At 36.1% G+C, this 25190-nt stretch overlaps 1 protein-coding gene across 8 annotated transcripts in view; it reads right to left on the bottom strand.

The window, feature by feature from the left end:
• Nucleotides 1–7326: 7326 nt before the first annotated feature.
• LNPK (lunapark, ER junction formation factor) overlaps nt 7327–25190 on the bottom strand; it is a 79965-nt gene continuing 62101 nt past the window's right edge. For 4 of the 8 annotated variants that reach the window (XM_080671348.1, XM_080671350.1, XM_080671349.1 and 1 more), the window contains 4 exons: nt 23086–23191; nt 21818–21888; nt 20863–21033; nt 7327–8889 (listed from right to left, as the gene is read on the bottom strand). In XM_080671348.1, the coding sequence (XP_080527474.1) occupies nt 8615–8889; nt 20863–21033; nt 21818–21888; nt 23086–23191 (623 nt within the window). In that variant the 3' untranslated portion in view covers nt 7327–8614. Of the gene's footprint in view, nt 8890–17821; nt 17905–19141; nt 19346–20862; nt 21034–21817; nt 21889–23085; nt 23192–25190 lie in introns of those variants that run through there. The other 4 variants (XM_080671351.1, XM_080671352.1, XM_080671354.1 and 1 more) reach the window with 2 other exon arrangements.

The raw sequence follows: 25190 nt of genomic DNA, 5'->3' as shown, positions 1-25190 counted from the left end.
CAAGCTGAGCACAGAGGCTTTTGCAATTTGGCAAGTCTAATCCTATAAGGCTGTCTCCAGCACCGAACTTCTCCCAGCGTAGACACAGCTGATCCTTACAGCCAACTGGCCTGGAGATCAATTCCTCCCAGTGATACCAACAAAAATCAAGACTTAACTACAACAAGGCTGTACACACAGTCCACAAAGGGGTGCACCAAGAGTATCCACCTCAGGTTAACTGGGGAGGCCGACCCACTGGGCCATATAGGAAACCTAGCACACAAAGCTACCCTACCAACTCAGGGAAGCAGTGAAAATGCGGCGACAAAGAAACAGATCACAAACGAAAGAAATGGAGGTAAACAAATGACTGGATATAGAATTCAAAACCACGGTTATAAGGCTTTTCAAGAATATCCTACAAAGGCCGATAAATATAACGAGACCCTCGAAGATATGAAAAAGGACCAACTAGAAATTAAACATACACTGACTGAAATAAAAAATATTATACAGAGACCCAACAACAGACTAGAGGAACACAAGAATCAAGTCAAAGAATTGAAATACAAAGAAGCAAAAAACACTCAACCAAAAAAGTAAAAAGAAAAAAAAATCCAAAAAGTTGAAGATAGTGTAAGAAGCCTCTGGGACAACTTCAAGCGTACCAACATCAGAATTATGGGGGTGCCAGAAGAAGAGAGAGAGCAAAATACTGAAAACCTATTTGAAGAAATGATGATTGAAAACTTCCCCCACCTGGTGAAAGAAATAGACTTACAAGTCCAGGAAGCGCACAGAACCCCAAACAAAAGGAATCCAAAGAGGACCACACCAAGACACATCATAATTAAAATGCCAAAGAGCAAAAGACAGAGAGAGAGAATCTTAAAAGCAGCAAGAGAAAAACAGTTAGTTACCTACAAGGTACACCCATACGATTGTCAGCTGATTTCTCAACAGAAACTATGCAGGCCAGACGGGAGTGGCAAGAAATTTTCAAAGTGATGAATAGCAAGAACCTACAACCAAGATTACTCTACCCAGCAAAGCTATCATTCAGAATTGAAGGGCAGATAAAGAGCTTCACAGATAAGAAAAAGCTAAAGGAGTTCATCACCACCAAACCAGTATTATATGAAATGCTGAAAGGTATTCTTAAAGAAGAGGAAGAAGAAAAAAGTAAAGATAAAAATTATGAACAACAAATACATATCTATCAACAAGTGAACCTAAAAATCAAGTGAATTAAAAACCTGAGGAACAGAATAATCTGGTGAATATAATAGAATCAGGGGCATAGAAAAAGAGTGGACTGACAATTCTCAGGGGGAAAGGGGTATGGGGGGTTCAGGAAGAGACTGGACAAAAATCATACACCTATGAATGAGGACAGTGGGGAGGAGGTAAGGGGAGAAGGTGGGGTGGGAACCAGGTGGAGGGGAGCTATGGGGGAAAAAAGGAGAAACAATTGTAATAATCTGAATAAAGATTTATTAAAAAATAAGAAATTAATAAAAAATAAAAAAAATAAAAACCATTCTACTCCTAAAAAAATAATAATAAATAAAAATCAATGGAAAAAAATATCCTTAGGTGACAAACCAAACAAAAAAAGGGGAGTTTGTTAAACAAACTCAATTTATTTTATATACGATTTAGAAACCTTATCCAAATGATGGGTTCATGTGAATTAGGAAAGAATTCCTACATTGTAATCTCCCCCTAGCATATTGGCTCCTAGGTCATCTCCCGTTCAATTTATTCAGTTATTGAACATCTATGTCAGGCACTAAGAATACAAAAACAAATGATTCCTCCCTACCCTCAATGTGCTAACAGTTTCCATACTCTCATATCTTGAGCTAGTCCTCACTTTCTAATCCCAATTACTTTATGTGTAGGAGTTTCAGATAGAAGCACACCAACCACTAGTTAGTGCTGACCAAGTAAGTTCTACCACATATTTATACAAATCCACTCTCTAAACATGCATGTAGCAGACACCATGCCAGGCTAAAGTTTGGTTTTAATTTGTGTTGTTTTGTTTGAGGAGAGCAAGAGAAAATAAAAATTGAGAAACATAGCCTATCTTTAGTGTTTACAGTTAAATAAGGGAGGCTGACAATAACAAGAGGTAAGGACACTACAAGTTACATATAGTGTATCAAGTGCAAGGGGAACAAAAAGCAAGTAATTGCTTAGGAAAGCTGAGAAAGATATCACTCAGAAGATTACAGATAAAGCTAGGTCTTAAAGAAAGGAGAGTTTAACAAGGATAGCAACATATGAGATCAGTGCTGAGCATCTCTCAGAAGTATGGAATATTCATCTGCGATCAGAGCATAAGGGAGAGTAGTGGGAGAGAAATCTGGAAAAGTAATTCACATTCTGAAGGGCATCCTTACAAACCACCTAAGGAGTCTACCATCCTCAAATGAGCTTTAAAAATTTTAATTTGTTTTAGAATGCTCCAACAACAATGCAGGTGATGGATCAATATTAAAAAGAAAGACAAAAGAGTCCATTGGAATTTGCCTAAATTACAATTTAAAAGTTATCTGGCCCTTTCCCTACTGAATAATTGAACTAATAGGATATTTGCAAAATTCCCCAAACTCTAAAATCTTTACTGAACAACAGCAGTATTTCCCATTCTGTGTGTGCACGTGCATGCATACTATCTACTCAACAGATAATTTATTGTGTCTTCTAGATGCCAGACACTAGGAATGTTATGATGAACAAAAACAGATATGGCTCTGCCTTCATATTACGAAAGAATTTCAAGGGGAGGGTTATGAGTGGAGAGTCTGACAAGTGTTAGGCTAAGAGAAGACGGGCGATGAAGTAACACTTGAGTTATCACAAAAATATGAGAACCTACAAGAGCATTAGTCTATGTCTTTCAGCTACCAAAGGAAAGAACTCATAGGTAGTGAAAAAGACAAGGACTTGACGATCCTAGGTTCCAATTCCATTTACAACATCCATAAATTAAGAGGTCTTGGGAAATTAATGTAATCCCTGCTTGAATAGAATTCCATCTCCTCACATGGTGGTTGTGAGAACTGTAAGAGAATGTACTTGTAAAAGTACCCAGAGCACAGTGCCTGACCAAGAGTAGGTATCCAAAAAATGTTTTTAATTCCACACTTTCTTCACCCTTCAAAATCAGACTATGATAGAAATATTTATTTTCACAAAAGTAAATTATTTTTCCCAGTTTTCCTAAATCAAGTGCCAGGGATCTGGTAAAAGTCTTTGGCAGCTGAAAATTTGGCTTATTCTCATATAATCCTGGAATAAGAACTTAAAAAAAAAAACTAATTTATGACGGAGATTTTTGAGAACACTTTTTAATCTTCTCAGTGTGCTTCCAACTTCTACCAAGTTTGCTGCCAAAGAAGAAAAAGAAGGTACAAATATTTTTTAAATCTAGAGAAAAATACATAAAGCAGAAAATCTAGGTTTTAAAAAACATCAACTAAGATAGAACTATGTATGTAAATAGTGTTTTGTTCTCCTAAAGCCCATGAGTAGCATAAATTAATCCACATACAACAGGACCTCTGGAGGAGAAAGAATGAAAAATGGGCCCTGGCTGGTTTTGCTCAGTGGATAGAGCATCGGCCTGCAGAATGAAGGGTCCCGGGTTCGATTCCAGTCAAGGGCACATGCCTGGGTTGTGGGCTCGATCCCCAGTAGGGGGCGTGCAGGAGGCAGCTGATCAATAATTCCCTCTCATCATTGATGTTTCTATCTCTCTCTCCCCTCTCTCTTTCTCTCTGAAATCAATAAAAAATGTTTTAAAAAAATGAAAAATGGCATCTAAGTTTCACACAAAGGCAAACTGATAAAGGGCAATTGGGGGCCACCTACTATCAGTAAATGCAACAATTTCTAAAAAGGCATTTTTAAATAGTATTAAAGTATAAAATGCGGATTAATTTCTGAGGAGGAAAGAAATTCAGCTGAGACAATAGTTTATAGACTGATACAATTTAATGTTTTAATCCAGTACTTAATTTTTATTCTTGTTTATATTCTAATAAAGTACTTTTCTGTATTTATATATTTATTACCTAAATTCAGAGCCTGAATATATTAACTTACTAACCAGGTAGAGTTTATACATTCAGATGAAATATTTTGGAAACAAGTCAAATTACAAACTGTAAGATTTAGCAGACCATCGATTCACAACCATCTGTTTTGCTTCATCTTTACATATTATTTTAATAGCTCTTTGTAGCTCATAAACTATATTTAAATTGCATATAATTTTTGCAATGAATTAAAGTTATCCTAGATAATAACACTGCATTTTCTTCCAATTTTCTAAAGCAGCTCTGTTCTCCATAATTGTTTCACAATCTATCCATAATTCCATAAGTTATCACCATTCTTTGACCCGTTGTCTAGCTGATTTGCACACAATTCAACAGGTGATACTGGAGAGTAATATTGTAAAATAATATCACAAGAAAAATTTTTTTTAGTTTTAAAGAGTTAAGTAGCCATCAGCTGGAAATAAAAGTAAACATGTTACATTTTTAATCTTAAACGCTAATACAAATATTGACAGTGTAAAATTGTTGTTTCAATATAAAACATCTTGCATTAAGAGATCTGAGTTTTGGCTTAGTTGACATGCTATTATTCCTATGACCTTTTATAAGTCACTTAGCTTTTCTAACACTTAGCATACAGTATTTAATGAATTATTAATTAAACCTCTCATCACACACACACACACACACACACACACACACACACACACACACACACGAAGCTATAGCTCTGATTCAGTTATATTCTCCATAACAATATTGTGTCCAATGCATAAAATGAGAAAGATCCATTTCAAAAATAAAAGGCATAACTTAACAGCTAGCAAAATTTCTAAACTTGAGTTTTAACTGCAACTTTTTCAAGTCAACAACTATTTATTGAGTGTCCCTGGTCCCTGTGATTATGTGAGTGGGAAAATATTGCAGGCAGAGGAAGAACACAAGGTTGGGGGATTAGAAACACTTTGCATATGCCCACCACAGAAAATATTAATGTAGCAAAATTAAAAATGTGTATGTGGGGAAGAGAGGGGGGGACAGTGGCAATAGTTGTAGTAAGAAATGCCAGAGGTAATTAGCAGCAAAATTACACAGGCTCTGTAGGCCATATCAGTAAATTCAGACCTCTTCCCAAGACCAGAGAGGAATCATTAAAGGGTTTAAGCAATGGTGTGGTGATATGATTCAATTTCTAATTTTGAAAACTCCAGTGCACAGGATAGCAAGGCAAGACTGCAGACAAGAAAATCAGTTAAGAGACAGTTTTGAGATGATGAATCAGAAGGCAGTACAACAGTAATTAATAGGAAAACTTCTGCAGTTAGTTGCCTGCATTCGAATCCCAGATTTTCCACTTACCAACTTGCTATTTCTACCTGTTTTCTCTTCTATAATCCAGAGATAAAAAAAATCTTCACAGGGTTATTGCCAAAGAATAAAACAATACTCATAAACAGCATGTTGCCAGGCACAGAGTAAGAATGCTAATGTTTATTATTAATTATTAGTGGGCAGATAAATGAGAATATTAACGGGTAGATGTTTAGGAGACAGAAATTGACAGTGAAGATATAGGACAAAGGGGAAAGGAATTAGACTCTAGTTCCTGGCTTGAATAATAGCTCTATTTGATGAGATGAGAAACACAGGTGGTTTGAAAGTTTTGAATGTTTGAAGGAGAAAATAGTGTTTTTTGGTATGTTGATAGTGAGAGACATTCCAGCAAGCAGGTGAATGTAGTACTCTGAAGTGAAGGAAACAGATCAAGGCTCGAGGTCTGAGAATCTGAGCAACAGATGGTAATCTAATCCATGGAGGCTGGTGAGAACCCCTGGAGAAAGGACATGTGGGATGAAGAAACGCTGGTACTAGGTAGAAGCTATGGAACAGCAACATTAAAGGAAGCCTGCAAAGGACACCGAGAGAAGGCGGGCCCGAGAAATAAGAGAACAATAGTGTGAGCACTCAAAACCAGAAGGAAAAAAAAAGTGTTTCAGAGGACAGTGCTCAGCAACGTCCATACTGCGAAGCAGTGAAATAAGGACAGTTTTCACTGCATCTAGCAACAAATTATTCATTCACATAATAAATATGTGTCGGCACCAGGCCCTGGAGATGCAGTAGCAAATAAGTCAACAAGAGCCTTGCACACATAGATTTTATGTTGTGAAGATAGACAGTAAACTAGCAAACAAAATACTTACTTTATTTGAAATAGTAGAGATAAAGTGACATATATGAGAGTAAAAAGCACAAACCACTTTAGTGAGTTTGGGATGGCATCTCTCTGAGGGAATATCTAAACTGAGACCTAAAGCAGGAAAGGGCTCAGCATGGTCAAAGAATTGAAATAAGCTGCTGAGGCCACAGCATAACAGTGGAGGAGGCATGGAGAGAAGCCAGACCATGTTTGTAGATTATGCTGAGGGCATAGTGAGAAAAGTTTAGATGATGACCTGTTAAACATGTAAATAGGGAAGTTAAGGTCACTGTAGCTAATAGCACTTAGTTGTTTGCTTTTCCTCATTAATACTAGCCTTAATAATCAGAAATAGGACATGTCACCACTCTTTCAACCATTAACTGTTTATTACAATATCAGAATAAACTTTTTTATTTTAAAGGATACTATGATTATAGCATGTTACCTCTAACATTAATATTACTAATCCCCTTTTAACTTTCCATATTTCTTCCGAAGATATTTCTCATAATATTTGCTTGATTCTATGACTAAATTATATTTCTCTGGGGTATTTTCAAGCAATGTACATCAGAATTTGAATATTTTATAACAGGAAGAATCAGCAAGGTGTTACTAAAACCTGATTAAATTCATCCAAAAAAATTTCCATAGAGTTTATATTCTGTAATCTTATGTTCCTATCTCCTTTATATATTTATATACATGTATATCATAGGTAAAAGTTGATGCAGAAAACATTGGCTTGATTCTGAGCAGCTGAATTACATGTTCATATTGTTTTTTCATTTCTTTATCTGCAAGAGGAAGAATTTATGGCCCTTTCCTATTTCATAAGGATATCAATAACATAAAATGCTATTTACTTGATATCTATTATCAGGCACTGAGGTCGGAACATTACATAAATTATGTTTAATCATCCTCATACTAAGACTGCAGAGGCAAAATTTAAGCCCAGTTCTGTAATCTCAAAAAATTGGGTCACTAAACCATGATGCTTCAGACTATTAACAGATTGAGTTTCTTAAAAATACCTACCCAATATAAGATATTAAATCATAAACATGAATTTTAAATAACGTCATTTTATTAAATTTTTAATAAACTATGTACAACTTAGAAATATTTGCTATAGACACCATTCCTATACATTTCTCCTTTTGTCATAACTTGATTTAAATTTTTTTAATAATGGAGAAGAGAGGTAAGACAGAAAAGATAACCACACTGTGTTTAAGGTACCAGAATTACCATTATGGGTCAAAATTTTTCTCTGTTAATCTTTAAAACACATATTAAATCCAATGAACTGCCTATTCTCATAGAACTTATGTATCTCTCAAAATTAAAAATTACAAATGGCCTATAGTTTTCCTGAATTAGAAAAACCTAATCTCTGATTAGAACCTCTAAATGTCACTAGTTTCCTGAATTCAAAAGGTAACAAGTCTCAATAAAAGCATCATAATTTGCCCTCAGCAGTATCTACAGAGTTGTTGTATTGTGAGCTCTTCCTACTAAGATTTTTTTCAGGTAGCTAAGTCATCCACCAAGATTCTGTATGAAGAAGTCTAGATATTTAACAAAAAGAAACTACTGCCAGATCATCTTTATTTTCCTTAACAAAATACACACAAGAGCACAAAATTCACTTATAATATCATTATTTTACAAGTATAAATAATGCTCAGAATTCAAGTTACAGTCAAGTGCAGAAATATTTCCTATGTTATGTAAACATAAGCTAATTATAATATTATGTGCCTTTGGCCCAACTGCAAAATAAGAGACATCAAAAAGAAACACTGCACTTGACTGTTCAACTGCATTCTTACTGAGAATTCGTACCAATGCCTATATAGTTAAAATTTGTATACCGCTTAATGTAAATGCATAAATAGACATTTCCCCGCCCCTGGCAAATATCTTGAGAGTAAAACTTATATCCATTTAATGATGAACTATTAAAAATCTTGAGTTTCATTCCTTAAAACAAACACTGTTAGAACTTACTCCTAACCAAAGTTCTTCCTATGTCAAAAATGGATATTATTTACAGGTCACACATAAAAAAAACAAGAATGCTATCATGTTTACTTTTAGAATGCAAAAAAAATTCTAAAAGCCAGTGTGGGTCTTTGTACATTCAAAAATATTTTACTTCACTGATATCACTTGCTTGTAGTTTTAATACCTAGTAGATAAAATTTTGACATATTGAAATAGCTAGGCAATCTGAATTCAAATGGTATCAAGCATATCCTTAGAGAGAAAAAAAAAGCACCACCTAAAAAGCAATAACTGACATCAACAAAACTACAGCTATCCAGTTGAAGGCATGTGGAAGCATTTACTACATCGTCATCAATGATTCTCCACTTAATTCAGAATTAGGAATAGAATCAGGAATAGCATCAGAAATAGAATCAGGAATAGAATCAGCTTTGGGAACTATTGATTTGGCTTCATTCACTGAGGTTTCCTCATTCTCAGTCTCTTCTTGCTTCTCTTCTGGTTCCTCTGTACCAGATGCTTTTTCAATCACTTCATTTGTCTGCTCTGTATTTGTTATTTTGTCTTCTGTCTGCTCTGTAGTGTTATCCAAAACATCTTGCTCTTCTAAAGATTCTGAAAAGACAAAGAGTTAAGACTTCAGGAATACAAAAATGTTAAAATTGCTAAATAAGGTACATGAATTGGTACAAAAACAGGAAAAAAAAACAATTAGGGGGAAACAAATCCATACTTTATCTAGTCCCATATTTTCATAAAATTTAGGAATTTTCATATTTAAGAATTTTCCTAAAGATGCATTTGAAAGTTGAATGTCCAATCTAACAAAGCCCCAATAGAATTATGTGCTGTAAGACAATAGCCCAACAAACAAAACCAATGTATTAAATCTCAGATTATGTTTCTTGAAGGAACTGTCTCCCTTGTGCCAGGCAAACCTGTGAGCAGTGTGTAAATATGTACCTTTGTGTGTATGTAGGTGGTGTTATTTCCCACACTGATTTACATCTCTATTATCCCAGACCTTAGAAGGTCTATAGACCAAGACCTTACATCTCTATGATCCACCTTTTCCAAAGGCATGACAAGTCTCCCCTCATCTCTCTATACAAGACAAATCCTCAGGATTTAAATCTCTGGGTCAGATATGCTATGTACCTACAATGGTAGGGAGAGAAAGAAAAGGGTCTTTTGTTCCTGTCTCTAAAATGGAAACTAATTAAAGGTCTTGTTCCCCACCTGAAAATTTGTTCCCTTTAAACTCTCAAGTAAGTTTCATTAAATTCAAATCTCTTAATAATAATTTAATAATAACAACAATTTTATTATATAAAGTCTCTATAATTCTTTATGTTTAAAGAATGGGATGGGAGAGTGAATGACCAGAGCAGTTTTTATAATAAATAGCAACTAATGTTTTTGCTAGGAAGATAAGGTTAAATCACATCAGCTAAACAAATAAGCAGATTTTTCTACCCTCATAGAAGATCCCTTATGACATACAACAAATGTTATTAATTCAACATTTATGGAGTAAAGACCAGTCTACATCAGTAAAAAGTTCTAGTTTAGTTCCTTATGTAGTACAAAGTGTGTGTGTGTGTGTGTATGATATTTTAAAACAATTATTTCTATACAGATATTTTAGAGACTAGTTTACAGAATTATAAACTTTTTTCCAATTTTTTATATAGGATGAAGGGCCAAAATTATACAGTTAGGAACATCCGAGTTAATGAGGTTTTACTATATAAAAACTTCATATAACCACAAAAAGTAGTAAGAAATGGTTCTCAAATCATATTATACCAAATGTCACAAAAATGCTATTTTTATTTCAAAAGGAATTTAAAATGGTATTGCAAATACCATTTCAAATCTTACAAAAATCCAAGGTAAAAAGCCGTAGACTGACTGTTATTTGAATGTTCCAATGCACAAAGGGAAAGCAAACAGTGCAGATAAAATTCTATGGACATGTACAGATAATTCTGCTACCTGGGCAAGTAAGGCCTTCAATGGAAAACTTTAGGAGTTACCAACCATTTGTAATTCTACCCTCACAAAATTTATCAATAGAATTTTAAGTTATGGTTTTCCACAATACTTACTTGCCAAGAACTTTACAATTTGTTAAAATTTAGTAAGCCCTCTGAATAAAACCAATAAAACCAAACAAAATGAAAAAAGTTCAGAATCCACGACTCAATTCACCAATAAACATGTTTAAGTGAACATAGGCCCACATAGTTTGTCAGATTCTGTCAGATAGACTGCCTCAGTACTAAACAAGAGAGGTATCAAAGTTTATGGTTTATCATGTTAAAGCTCTGTGATACAACTATTTTCAGAAACACATCACTACTCAAATCCATTTAATTTTAAAATTCTTGGATTTTAAAAATGTAGTTAATACAAACAGAACAACCATACTTAAAATTTTAAATGTCTATAAAGGTGAATTCTAAGAAATGCCATGTGCTATTATAATTAGGAAAGGATATTATATACTGTGTTGTATTTCACAGAATATATGAAAGACTAAAAAATTGGTAAAATGATAGTGCTTAAAAATAATCAAAAAGCCTACTACTTCTCCCATGTTAATTTGCAGAAAAGTAATTTTAATAGCAGTAACACTACAAAAAAACTGGCATGTGCCATGATGCCTATAATACAGGTATTGGCTAGTCTAAATGACATAGATATTCAATGTTTGGACACCAATGCTATTTTATGAGAAGTCATCCAAAAAAGATTTAAGTGAACTAGGTGAGCAAGAACAGAAAAATACTTACCAGTTTATTAACTAAATCATAGAGCTTTATAATATCACTAGAGGCCCGGTGCATGAAAATTCATGCACTGGAGGGGGGCGACCCTCAGCCCAGCCTGCCCCCCTCTCACAGTCCAGGAGCCCTCAGGGGCAGGAGGCAACCCAAAGATCAGGGGAAAACTAATCACACCTCTGCTGCTGCCACTGCCGGCAGCACAAGCCTCGGCCGGCCCTGGTTACCTGAGCCTCAGGCGGCCCTGGGCGGCTAGGCAGCTGCCATCCAAGGCTTGTCTGTGCCTTGGGCCAGGTCTGGGTGGCTGGGCAGCTGCCATCCAAGGCTTGCCTGCACCTCGGGCATCAGCTGGGCAGCCGTCATCCAAGGCTTGCCTGCGCCTCGGGCGTTGGCTGGGCAGCTGTCATCCGAGGCTTGCCTGCGCCTCGGGCCGCCCTTGGCAGCTGGGGGGCTGAGGGGACTGGGGGACTCCGGAGGCAGGAGCATGGAGGGGCCAGACCCGCCTGGGGGCGGGCCTGGCCGTGCAGCATGCCTGCCACCCCAGCGGGGCTGAGGGGACTGGGCGCCACCATCTTGTGGCTGTGGGCGCTGCCATCTTTGAAGGCATGGCAGTCAATTAGCATATTCTCTCCTTATTGGCTGTGGGTGCCGCCATCTTTGTGAGGTGTGATGGTCAATTAGCATATTCCCTCTTTATTAGATAGGATTAAGTATATTCTAAAAGTACTGACTTTATTTCTATGAGATAGTATCATTTGCCTAGTCTAATAAAACAATAAATTTTTTCTGTGAAGTTGTAATTTAATGAGATGTCAACATATGAGCATAAAATACTAAAAGAAAAACCAGCCTTTGGGGTCACACCAGTTTAGACTAAAAATGAAACAAAATTGTCTGAATGATGTAATTCCATCTATAAGACATTTTAAAAATCAACTGTTGCCCCATCAGAGTGGCTCAGTTGGTTGAGCATCGGCCCATGTACCAAAAGGCTGCCGGTTCAATTCCCAGTCAGGGTACATACCTGAATTGCTTATTTGATCCCCAGTCAGGGAGCTGAGGGAAGGCAAATGACATCCCGCGCCGCCCACCCCCCAACCCCCATCTCTAAGCATGTCTTTGGATGAAGATTTAAAAAAAGAAAAATGGCATCTGTAATGTGAAGAAAACAATATATTGCAATGTGATGAGACAAAAATGACCCATGAAATGTGTTCCTTTCCCCACTCCTACCCCCTGCCCCATGCCTACCCCAATAATCTTAAGAAACTTTTTCTACCAAATGTAAAAAATTGGCTTCCAGTTGTTTAGGAAAAGCCTTAACTAGACAACTCAAAATCATAAAACAGTGTAATTGTAAAACTAACACTACTGCCTCACCTATAAAGCACACACATGCAAAAACATATAAGAACATCAACTTACCTTTAGACTTTTAGTCTAGCTCTTGAGAGAATAATTTTCTAAGAAAATTAAAGAATAGTCTAGCAAAACAATTTCATATATTTACTTTAGAAAAATATATGAAATTTTCACAGAAAAATACATAATTCTATTTAGATTATACCTTTAAAAACCCCTTGTGCTGAGCATCAACCTATGAACTGGAGTTTATCATTCGATTCTCTGTCAGGGCACATGTCTGGGTTGTGGGCTCAATCCCCAGTAGGGTGATCAATGGTTCTCTCTCATCATTGATGTTTCTATCTCTCGCTCCCTTTCCCTTCCACTCTGAAATATATATTTTTTAAACCCTCGTATTTTGGTGAACTCATTTAGATTCTTTTTATTTTATTCCTTTTCACAATAGTAAGAACAAATCTGCCTTGCTAACACAGCAGTACTCACTATAGACTATAAACTTGCCCATATGAAATTTATTAAATTAAAATACACAATTTGTCTTTGAACTTGCAGGTTTTAAACAAAGAAGTTTTTAAAAGATTTTTCTCTCTTAAAGAAACTGGCCAACTTATTTTAAGAAACAAAGACATGAATTTCACCCCAAACTCAACCCACAGGCTCAATGAATAAACTTCAATTAAATAATAACCACCTAGGAGAGAAACCAAGATGGTGGCATAGGTAAACACCTAAACTGCTGCCTCGCACAACAATATCAAAACTACAACTAAAAGACAAAACGGACACCATCCAGAACCACAGGAAAGCTGGCTGAGTGGAAATTCTACAACTAGAAAAAAAGAGGAAAGCACATTGAGACTCAGAGGAGCTGCAAAAGGCTGAGGTATGGAGACTCGCACACGGAGAGGATGGGCGGCTGTGTGCACGGGCGGCTGAGTGCGCGGCTGGCTTTCTAAAGCGGGAGGGAGAAGAAAGCTCCCGACTGCACTTAACTCCAGTCCCGGGTGAGATGCTAGGAAACCAGACTCATTCAGGGGAAATCTGGGCTGTCAGGAAAAGAGAAAGCACACTGAGACTCGGGAGCTGTGGAAGGCAGAGGTCCGGAGGCGCGCGCGCACAGAGAGGACTGACTGTTGAATGCACGGGAGGCTAAGTGCGTGGCTGGCTTTCTAAAGTGGGAGGGAGACAGAAGCTCCCAACTGCACTGAACTCAAGTTCCGGGAAAGTTTCTGGGAACCCCGACTCATTCGGGGAGAAACTGGATTGTCTGGCAGCGGGCGAAAATCAAGGGCGGCTTTCTCTTAGAGGTGCTTGCAGCGATTACCGAGGGACACTGAGACCCAGGGGCCTCATAGGGCAGGGCTGATGGGAGACCAAGGCTGTCTGCTCCGCCCTGAAACTCCGCCCCATCCAAGCTGAGCACAGAGGCTTTTGCAATTTTGCAAGTCTTGTCTCATAAGAGTGTCTCCAGCACAGAAGTTCTCCCAGCGTAGACACAGCTGATCCTCACTGCCAATTGGCCTGGAGGTCAATTCCTCCCAGTGATACTAACAACAATCAAGACTTAACTACAACAAGGCTGCACACACAGTCCACAAAGGGGTGCACCAAGAGTGTCCACCTTAGGTAACTGGGGAGGCTGAGCCACTGTGCCCTAGAGGACACCTACCACACAAAGCTACTCTACCAACTCAGGGAAGCAGTGAAAATGCAGAGACAAAGAAACAGATCACAAACGAAAGAAATGGAGGAAAACAAATGACTGGATATAGAGTTCAAAACCACAGTTATAAGGTTTTTCAAGAATTTCCTAGAAAAGGCCAATAAATTTAGCGAGACCCTCGAGGATATGAAAAAGGATCAACTAGAAATTAAACATACACTGACTGAAATAAAAAATAATATACAGAGATCCAACAGCAGACTAGAGGATCACAAGAATCAAGTCAAAGATTTGAAATACAAAGAAGCAAAACACACCCGGAAAAGCAAAAAGAAAAAAGAATCCAAAAATATGAAGATAGTGTAAGGAGCCTCTGGGACAACCTCAAGCGTACTAACATCAGAATTATGGGGGTGCCAGAAGAAGAGAGAGAGCAAGATACTGAAAACCTATTTGAAGAAATAATGACCGAAAACTTCCCCCACCTGGGGAAAGAAATAGACTTACAAGTCCAGGAAGTGCACAGAACCTCAAACAAAAGGAATCCAAAGAGGACCACATCAAGACACATCATAATTAAAATGCCAAAGAGCAAAAGACAAAGAGAGAATATTAAAAGCAGCAAGAGAAAAACAGGTTAATTACCTACAAGGGAGCACCCATACGATTGTCAGCTGATTTCTCAACAGAAACTATGCAGGCCAGAAGGGAGTGGCAAGAAATACTCGAATTGATGAATAGCAAAAACCTACAACCAAGATTACTCTAATTCAGAATTGAAGGTCAGATAAAGAGCTTCACAGATAAGAAAAAGCTACAGGAATTCATCACCACCAAACCAGTATTATATGAAATGCTGAAAGGTATTCTTTAAGAAGAGGAAGAAGGTGGTAAAGATAAAAATTATGAACAACAAATACACGTCTATCAACAAGTGAATCTAAAAATCAAGTGAATAAAAAATCCGATGAACAGAATAAACTGGTGAATATAAAAGAATCAGGGTCATAGAAAGGGAGTGGACTCACAATTCTCGGGGGGAAAGGGGTGTGGGGGGTGCGGGAAGAGACAAAAATCATACATCTATGGATGAGGACAGTGGCCGGGGAGGTAAGGGCAGAAGGTGTGGTGGGAACCGGGTGGAGGGGAGCTATGGAAGGAAAAAAGAGGAACAATTGTAATAATCTAAACAATAAAGATTTATTAAATTAAAAAAATTAAATAATAGTAATAACCACCTAGGAGTTATTATATAGCTCATCCTATATAATAAAAGCTTAATATGCAAATTGTCCCCTCAGGTGGTGGTTCCACCTGGAGTTTGACCGTTCGCTATGACGTGGCTAACCACACGGGTGCAGCGCGGAACATGGCGGGCATCGGCAACACAGCACTGGCAGCAGGCAACAGTGGAGGCGCTGCCGGCCCTGATGGGCCCCGACGAGAGCGGGACCGTGGCAAAGTGGAACCGGACTGCAGCAGGATGGTGGAACAGGTGAGCAGGCGGCGCCAGGCCAAGGCAGGTGCGAGCAGGGGCCTGACCACCCCACAGATGGCAACCAGCAGCGGCAGTGGGGGGCCCAGCCCTGATCAATCGTCCCGCAGGTGGGATGGTGGAGCAGGTGAGGGGGTGGTGCCAGGCCACAGCAGGGTGCCAGGCAGGGCTGCGAGGCTGGGGGCATGAGCTGGGGCCCAATCTCTTCAGGCCACTCCGAGGGACCCCACCTGTGCAAGAATTCGTGCACCAGACCTCTACTATAAAATACACAAAATACTGCTTATTTACCATTGGTGAACAAATCCATTAGATGAGTAAGAATGTCATTATTAAGCAATGCTATAAAACTTTTTTTTCGGTAAGGGTATTTTAGAAAAGAGAATCTGCAGGCCAAAAGATCTCTATGAATAAAATAAGCATGCAAACTGATACTACGGTTAAGTTTACATCTTGAGTAAACTGTACATAATTAAATATAAATAAAGGTATAAGCTTTATACTAGTAGATCTAGTAAATATACAGAATTCAACAAAATTTACATTAACAAATAGTTCAATATCATAGAGCATCATAACAAACAATACTACAAATAGAATTTTCTCTAGATCAACAGAATCTAATAGTAACAGTATATTGCTAAAAAGAAAGGAAGAGCAGAAATCAGGTTATCAAGATAAATTTCTACATTATATAAATTTTACTTGTTATTTTTTGTAGTATTGATTAGATGCCATGAGTTTTATTAGCAAGCTATTTCCAGTTGAATAAGAGCTATTTTTTCCTAATATAATTACATAAAACCTAAACAAATACAACTGAGCAATGAAAACAATAATATTAATATTTTTCAAACATGCTAGCCTAAAACCACTGTACTAGTATATTAACAATGTAAAAACTTCATACTCTCTTACCATATTTAACAAAAAAATACTATATGTCAGGTATTTTGGATTGCATATTTTTTAAAAGCAAAACTGATAAATCACTTTAATGTGGCTTAGCAGATTCAAGTATTACTGTACTATCAATTTAACCATAAAAGCAACTGAGGAACCTAAAAGCAATTCATTACTTTGGAATACCATACCTAGTATGCTCTTAGATACAAAGACAATCCATAGTCCTAATTTCTTGTGTTTCTTTAATATTCTATTACCAAAGCATTTTCTATAGACAACTCTAAAAAATAAAATTCTAGGAATTCAAATGAGCAATTAATGGAAGAAGTTTCTTCTAGGCCTCCTTCTTTGATGAAAACTTTCCAAGATTTCATGTTGTTCTAAAGAGTGGTCCAAAAATTTCAAAAGCCTTGTGCCTCATCCTAAATGCAAAATCTTCCAGTAGCAGAATCAAGATACAACTTAATTTCAAAGTCTCACATCACAGATTTTTAAGGTGTCTTCGATTAAGTCTAGATTATTCATATAAATGGTTTTAGAATATTCATTGAAAGAAAATTCAGATGGAATAAAGTTACCTTTTCATTCTGTAAATTCAGTAACCGGATTTTGACAGCTTTTGCTGCTATCAAGGAACTACTGCAATACTTAAAAAATATAAAAATTATAGCAGAAAAGTTGTAGAAATCAGAAATCTAAGCCCTCAATTACATTGGCTGTCAGCATAGAGAATAGATGATTAAGATAATATGATCTTAATAGTTCAATTTAATCATAAAGATATGCCTCCAGTGTTCAAAACAAATGCATCTTCTCTGCTCATCGAAAATACTTCCAGTCATTTACTAAAGGAATCCAGCTTGAAACTGATAACTTTATATCATAGTGTTGAGATGAGTCTTGGAGAAAAGTTCAATCTTCTAGAAAGCCAAAGAAGTAAAGGGTGCTCATTGCCATTTTAATGAATCCAAAGAGAAGTTTAAAAATTACTACTCTAGCCGAAACCGGTTTGGCTCAGTGGATAGAGCGTAGGCCTGCGGACTGAAAGGTCCCGGGTTTGATTCCGGTCAAGGGCATGTACCTTGGTTGCAGGCACATCCTCAGTGGAAGGTGTGCAGGAGGCAGCTGATCGATGTTTCTCTCTCATCGATGTTTCTAGCTCTCTATCCCTCTCCCTTCCTCTCTGTGAAATATCAATAAAATATATATTTTAAAAAAAATTACTACTCTAAAGACTATCTTAAACCAGATGCAAGTGTTGCTTCAGTTTCTAGCACTATGAAGTTACTAGACCCTGCCTCAAGTTTTGTCTTCACCTATTAATATTACCTTATTAGGGTTGAATATGAGCCAGTTAGACTTCACTCCAGAGATTTCAGACAGAAAATGAGACATCTGGGGTATTGCTCCTCCTAGATTAGATGAGAAGGAAAGGTATAGCTCGGTGTTGTTTGCTAACTATCTATATTGACGTTAGCAGAAAATATAAAGCATTAGGCTCATTATCAAGATTTTATTTTGTTGGCTGATTTCTCTTTTTCTTTTTGTCCCAACTATTGGCTTTCAAAAATTCACTTTAGCTTTCATAAGCAAGGTTACTCATGGAAAGGACTTCAATGTTTCCTCTCTAGGCATCTTCAGTAAGAAAGTCTTTCATTTTCCAGTTCCAAGAGGGTGTATTGGTGAGGCAGATGATTTTCATGTGACAGCATGAAGCTCAGAGCATGACTTAAGCAAAAGAAAAAAATCTGATATTATGTTTGGAGTTGATGTTGCAGACTTGGAGAAGATGAATGCATTGATTCACTTTTGGAAGTAACAGACCTCTTGTCATGCCTATCTATTCAAATTCCTTTTGGTATTTGTTATTAAGCCCAAAGCCAAGCCTGAGTCAACACATGTATTTTATTATTCAAATTTTTTAAGAAGATACCTCACCCCTTCTGAGGGAGGTCTCCTGCCCCCATGGCTGCTTTGCTTCCCACGCACAGCTCAGATCGGGACACAGGTGACAGACAGTGACTTGGCCCAGCTCAGATTGGGACCCAGGTAACAGACAGAGACTTGGCCGACAGCAGCTGCCCTATATCTAAATCCAGCCTAGCACCAGGAATGCTCAGGGCCTACTCAAGAATGCAAATAATCTTTTCCACTAATATTTACAGGGTAAACTAAGATTGTTGGTAGAGTATTAAATTTGACAGTAAAATAATAATCAAGTTTTCAGATTAATTTAAATAGGCTAATTGAAATAAGTGAATATTCAAGAGAATTTAATTGTACTGGACAAAAAGCTGTTCCTAATGTGGTAACTAAAATTTCTATTGGTAGTTCATCTCATGGTAAAATTCCTGAACATGCAATGAAACTAAAGCAATCATATTTTTGTGCAAAAAAATTAAAATTTAAAGTTATCAAGACTGCATTATAAAATTTACAAAAGCCTCCATTAATCACAAAAGGGGGGATAGTAGGGTAATATCATGTAAGGAAAAATATCCTATAAGTAAATTACATCTAGAAAACTTTTACTTTACAAAATTAATTTTCATTTGTAATGCTAACAGCAAGACACCCATGAAAAACACACATGGTGTCTAAATAAGACAAAGGAAAATCGTTTGGGCAAAAATAAAAAGGACCCCAAATCAATTATATAGAAAAGATTCCTTTATTAACTTTTGGTCGAGAATATGTTTGTATATTTTCAGAAAACAACTCCAAGACCATGTGGATTCCTGCAACAGAGAGGAATTGACAGGTCTGCTCCAACCACGAAGAGGAGAAACAGTCCAGAGATGGAAGACGCCTTGCCATGCTAGCAGTCAGCAGCTGTGCGACGCAGCAGGTTGCCTAGGACCAAACCAGAGAGGGTTGGACCTGCATTGCCACCATGTGCCCACCATCCAGATATCATTGCTGACATGTACACTTAAGGAACTGTTTGACATTGAAACGGGGACTCAGAACTGTTGGACATTGAAATTGTGACTCAAACTTTTTTTGTTATTATATGTTTATTTCTAGTCTGCAGAGGCAAGATTTTTTAAAGGAAAGAAATGGGGGAAAAAAATAGATACAGAGGCAAAGAAGCATTGAACAGACTGTCAAACTACAGAGGAAGGCAGAGGAGGTTGGGGGCAGGGGGGGCTGTAAGAGATCAACCGAAGGACTTGTACGCATGCATATAAGCATAACCAATGGATAAAAGACACTGGGGGGGGGGGGCAGGTAAAGGCATGTACTGGGGGGAAGGGGAGGTCAATGGGGGGGGGGGGGAAGGAGACATATGTACTACTATTTGTAATACTTCAAACAATTAAAAAAATAAATTAAAAAAATAAATAAATAAAAATAAAAAGATACACAAATTTTCATAATAAACTTCTGATATCTGAAAATTCCCTCTCATATTATTTTTAAAGCAATTTTCCCCTATTCAATGCTTTTATAAAGAAGAAATCAAATACATATAAATAATAAATCCTAGAAATTAAAAGGATGAATATTGATAGCTAAATAAACTATGTAAGATAAACTTCCAATATGAATTTTTTTCTCTATCAGCCATAACACCAAAATATCATGGCCTTATCATAATTTTAGCAATCTTCAGAATTCAGAGCTGCTTAACAAACAGCTCCTCACCTCATTATTAACAGCAAGAAATAGTTGGCAATTAATAGACAGCTCTTCCAACTCATGTTTTCAATTTTTTTTTCATGAAACTTCCTCAAGAATTCCTCAAATAGAATTGCAAGATAAGGCCTAAAATCCAATGAATTCCGATGAACTCTGTTTCTCTAAAATAAGGTTGTTTACATCAAGGCATGTGTCAGCAATGTTAGTCTCACCGATCAAGATAAACTGTTTCAAAGGACTACCAGTCGTATCAACACAGTCAACTAAAGGATGCAAGGATGACTTTCCAATTCCAAGGTTTCCTGCTTGCAGTAACTTCTAATTCAAGTGGTAAGCACAAACTTATTTTATCAATGTCAATTGCAATTTTTAAAAAATTATATCTTATAGTTGTTCCATAATTATCATAATCTGCTTCATTCAAATAAATTGGGAAAAAATTATTCCATAAAAACATTACTAGTCAAATCTTCCAACAGTTATTAGAAGAGGTCACTCCATAAACAATGTTTGCCTAGCTATTGCTGGATGCTGCTTAACAAGTTATATTTTAAAACTAAAACACATCATACCAATTACACAGGAGGCTACAGTATCAGAGTAATAAGTGATATATGCATGCTGCAAAATCTGATAAATAAATCCATTCTTATTTAAAAGCATTATGCTGTTATTGTTAAATAGTAAACATTATTAAGAGACAAAACTTTTAATTAACACATTCATACCTTCACTTATCTGGTTCTCTGATGAAATCACACTTCCTGAGGGCAAGGGGCCAACTGAACTTGAGCCCTCCACAGCCTGCCTCTTCTCAAAACTAAACTCTGGCAGTCTTGGAGCCTGAGGTCTGGTTTTTCTTGCAGGATTCAAGAAAAAACAGTAGGCACACCGAAAAGCTGCAGAGAATTTTAAAAAAATAAACAAAACCACAAACCAAAGAAAACTCAAGGACTAGTCAGATAACTAGCAAGATTACTTTTGCAAATAGTCAAAGAACTCTTCAAAAGTTATTTATCCCTAGTGAAATTACATGTGGTTTTAGTAATATTATTGCAGGTGTTCTAACCAAAGCTAATTTTAAAGTATACTTTCTAATTATTATTAGAATATTAATTTTAAAGTAGAAAAGATAAGTTATATAGCAGGTTAACTAATAAAAGCAAAACAATATTAATGACCTAAGTGTATTATAGAAATTACATTTCTAGTCACCAGAGTCATTAGGTATTTTTTAAACCCAGAACCTTGCTCATTTACCCAAGAAAGTGTAGTATATCATATATGAGAAACATAATTAACTTAGTACAAAGTTTTTTAATAGTGGCTACACATGAGAATCATCTGAGGAGCTTTAAAACCATGCTGATGCCTAGAACCCCACCCCCTATCAATTAAAGCAGACTTTTTGTACGTGGGCCCTGGGCATCATACTTTTTAAAAGCTATTCAAATGATTCTGATACACAGTGAAGTTTGAGAACAGCTGGCCTAGAGATTGTACATTGCTGTGAGAAAAATCTCATTTGTCTTTACTGCTTTGCTGTGTTCTAAAATAAGGACAATAGCTTGAAAAATATATACAGAGACAGTACCAAAATTAAAATGACATTATATGGGAACGGGCATAGAATAAAAAATTTGAGCATAAAATATTTAAATCTAACTGCCTAATAATTCTTACCAATGTATTCAAATTCTTCTTTCAATGCCATGCCATTATGAGAAAAACACTGCTGACATATAAGGGCATACCTATACCAAAAGGAAAAATAGACTAGTTACAAATGCGAACAAAGCCCATGGGAAAGGCTACTTTAGCCATTATAGCTAACTTATATTTTAACATAACTAAATATGTCATAACAAACTACATGTTCTTAGTAAACAATAAACAATACTGTTTAAGCATAACAGTCAAAATTTCAACCATTTTAAAATATAATTTATGCATCAAATTTTAAAAAAAACTAAGCAACTAGTCAAGTGAATACAACTTTTTTAAGTTAGCAGAAACATTTGGTAACAGAACACTTCAGTGTTTCCTAAAGTATCTGGGGATGATAGACTCAAAATGTATAGTCAGATAAGATTGGAAAAGATGGAACTTCTTAGAGATTCACAATGAGAAGTTTTGTAGTAAAGAAATTAATTTTGTTTAGTTCAACCCAAAGATTAATTCTGTATACCATATTTCCTGTATTTATCCTAGTTACACTTAAACATCTTCCTCACTTTCTATTTACAGACTGATTCTATTCTTTGTGTATGTACTTAACAAAATATTTGGCCCTATTTGAATAACATACAATTTATTATGTTAACTTTATCTAGTCCCCTTATTAAGTTGATAACATTAACCAATAACCTTGTCAAATATCTACTCTACTATTTTAAAAAAAATTCTTAAGTCTATACTATAACAATTGCTATATCATAACTCTCTTCCTAAAATTATTGTAAGGATCAAATAAAATAATTGAAAGAATATTCTGAAAACTTTAAGTGCCAAATACATATAAATTGTCCTAATTGTTATTAAAATTATCACCATCGCCAAGTCTAGCACTGACATCTATAAAATTCCATTTCTTATAACCTATCAAGTTTTCACTATTTGTATGCCCTTCAATTTTAAAAGTTTTAGTGAAAAGAATCAATTTCTCTAAAAATAACTGTATAGTATTATAATAATATAGTAGGGCTGCAATGTATATATATATTTCAGTATTTTACTTCCATGCTTTATCCAAACTCCTACTGAAAAAAAAAAACAAAAAAAACTGAATACATACTCTTTTGCAGGGCTATGAAATATTCCATTATGTTTTAAAATAAGGAAACAGGAGCTACAAAACTACAGAAATCTAGTGCATGCACACACAACATACACACCATGACCAATAAACGTTTTCTTTATTTTCATTTTTTTACCACCCTAGTAAACATTACCTGTTTTGTGGACCATCACCAACTAAATATTCAACAACTCTATCCAAAGCACTTCGTTCTCTGGGGAGAATGGGTCGAGCTAAAGGTGGACCGGGAGGGTGAAGACCTGGTAAATAAATAAACACATAAAAATTATATGTATAAAATACATATAAATTTTAATTCAGTTTACCAAGAACTACCTATGTTTTTTAGAATTTAAATGATTTTAACAAAACAAAAATAACATTGAATATTATAAATCTCTGTAAAGCATTCAACATATATAATCTATTAAGACATGAAATGATGTTAGGTTCTGTACAAACTAATTTTTAAAATGGCCAAACTCTTAAAAGCATATGTAATAATAAATTACAGAATTCCACTTTGGACCATTGTAGTCACAGGGGTCTTATTTACCTTCCCAACTAAAATATTGTGCAAAATATATGATGCAACAGTTTTAAAGACAATGGATATCAGGCAATGTAGGATAAAGATTTCTTACAGACAAAAAGCAAATAAGATGAGCCCTACAACTGCCCCAGCTTGTTGTCTAGAAAGAATTTCTAGGCAACAGCTGAGGGAGGGTAATCCCAGGTGAAGTGAACCCGTCTCCCTGAGATGAGGAGATAAAGCTGGAACTTTGGGGAAGCCAAAGCAGCTTGAGTTCACAGGAAAGAGTAGAAGAAAATGCACAGAGCAAAGATTTACAGACTATTCAACAGAGTACTGAATGACACATGCATATGAGGAAACTACCTGAGGACAGAGAAAACTGCTCCAAAGTATTTAAAGGTAACAGTAGCTCACACGGGACCAAAAATGTTGCATGTTTCCACCAGTCAGAGTGGAAAACTTCATAACTCACAGGTCACTGATCAAGTATTCAGAGGAGTTTTGTATAGGAATATAAAAATATCCCATATCCAAATAAGCAGAAAAATGCAACCCATCATGAGAAAAATCAATCAAAAATGACCTTGAAATGACAGTGATAATAGGATTAGTAGACAAATATGTTAAGACACTTATGACTACATTCCATATGCTTCAGAATCTAGAGGAGACATTCAATGTTAAGTAGAGGCACAGAAAAACTTTAAAAGACCCAAACTGAACTTCTGCAGATGAAAACTACAATGTCTAGGATGAAAAAATCCAGAGATGGGATGAATAACAATTTGCATATTACAGAAAAAAAATATTAGTAATTATAAAGACACAGCAATTGAAACCATACAAAACAAAACACAAAGACTAAAAATATTTTTAAATGAAAAAATCATCGATGAGCTATAGAACCTCAAGCAGTCTACTCTAACATACATATAATTAGAGTCCAGAAGAAGAGAAAAAGGGAAAAGTAATATTTGAATAATAAATAATGCACCAAAATTTTCCAACTTTGATGAAAACTATAAACCCATAGATCCAAAAATATCAACAAACCTTAAGCACAAGAAGCATAATTTTGCAATAAGACACAACATATTCAAATTGTTTAAAACTAGTGATAAAGAGAACATCTTAAAAGCAGTCAGAAAAAGATACATTATGTATAGAAAACAGAGATAGGAATGACAGCACATTTCTTATCAGAAAAATAAGCAAGCCAGAAGACAATGAAACAATATGTTAGAAATTCTGAGGGAAAACTATCAAATTAGAATTCCATATTAGTGAAAAAAGTCTTTTAAAAATTAAGACAGCCCTAACTGGTTTGGCTCAGTGGATAGAGCGTCGGCCTGTGGACTCAAGGGTCCCAGGTTCGATTCCGGCCAAGGGCATGTACCTTGGTTGCAGGCACCTACCCAGTAGGGAGTGTGCAGGAGGCAGCTGATCGATGTTTCTCTCTCATCGATGTTTCTAGCTCTCTATCCTTCTCCCTTCCTCTCTGTAAAAAATCAATAAAATATATTTTTTTAAAAAAAATTAAGACAAAGATAAAGACTTTTTCAGATATACAAACTGAAAAAATTCATCACTAGAAGAATTTCATTACAAGAAATGTTAAAAGAAGTCCTTCAAGCAGAAGGAAAATGACGCCAGATGAAAAGAGGAGTACCAGAAATGCTTACCATGTGGGTAGAAATACAAAACTTCTACTTTTAAAAGATAAC

This window comes from Plecotus auritus (genome assembly GCF_963455305.1).
Source record: "Plecotus auritus genome assembly, chromosome: 5".
Lineage (NCBI taxonomy): Eukaryota > Metazoa > Chordata > Mammalia > Chiroptera > Vespertilionidae > Plecotus > Plecotus auritus.
Note: the sequence above shows the minus strand (reverse complement) of the source record. Positions and strands in the feature narration are given on the sequence as shown.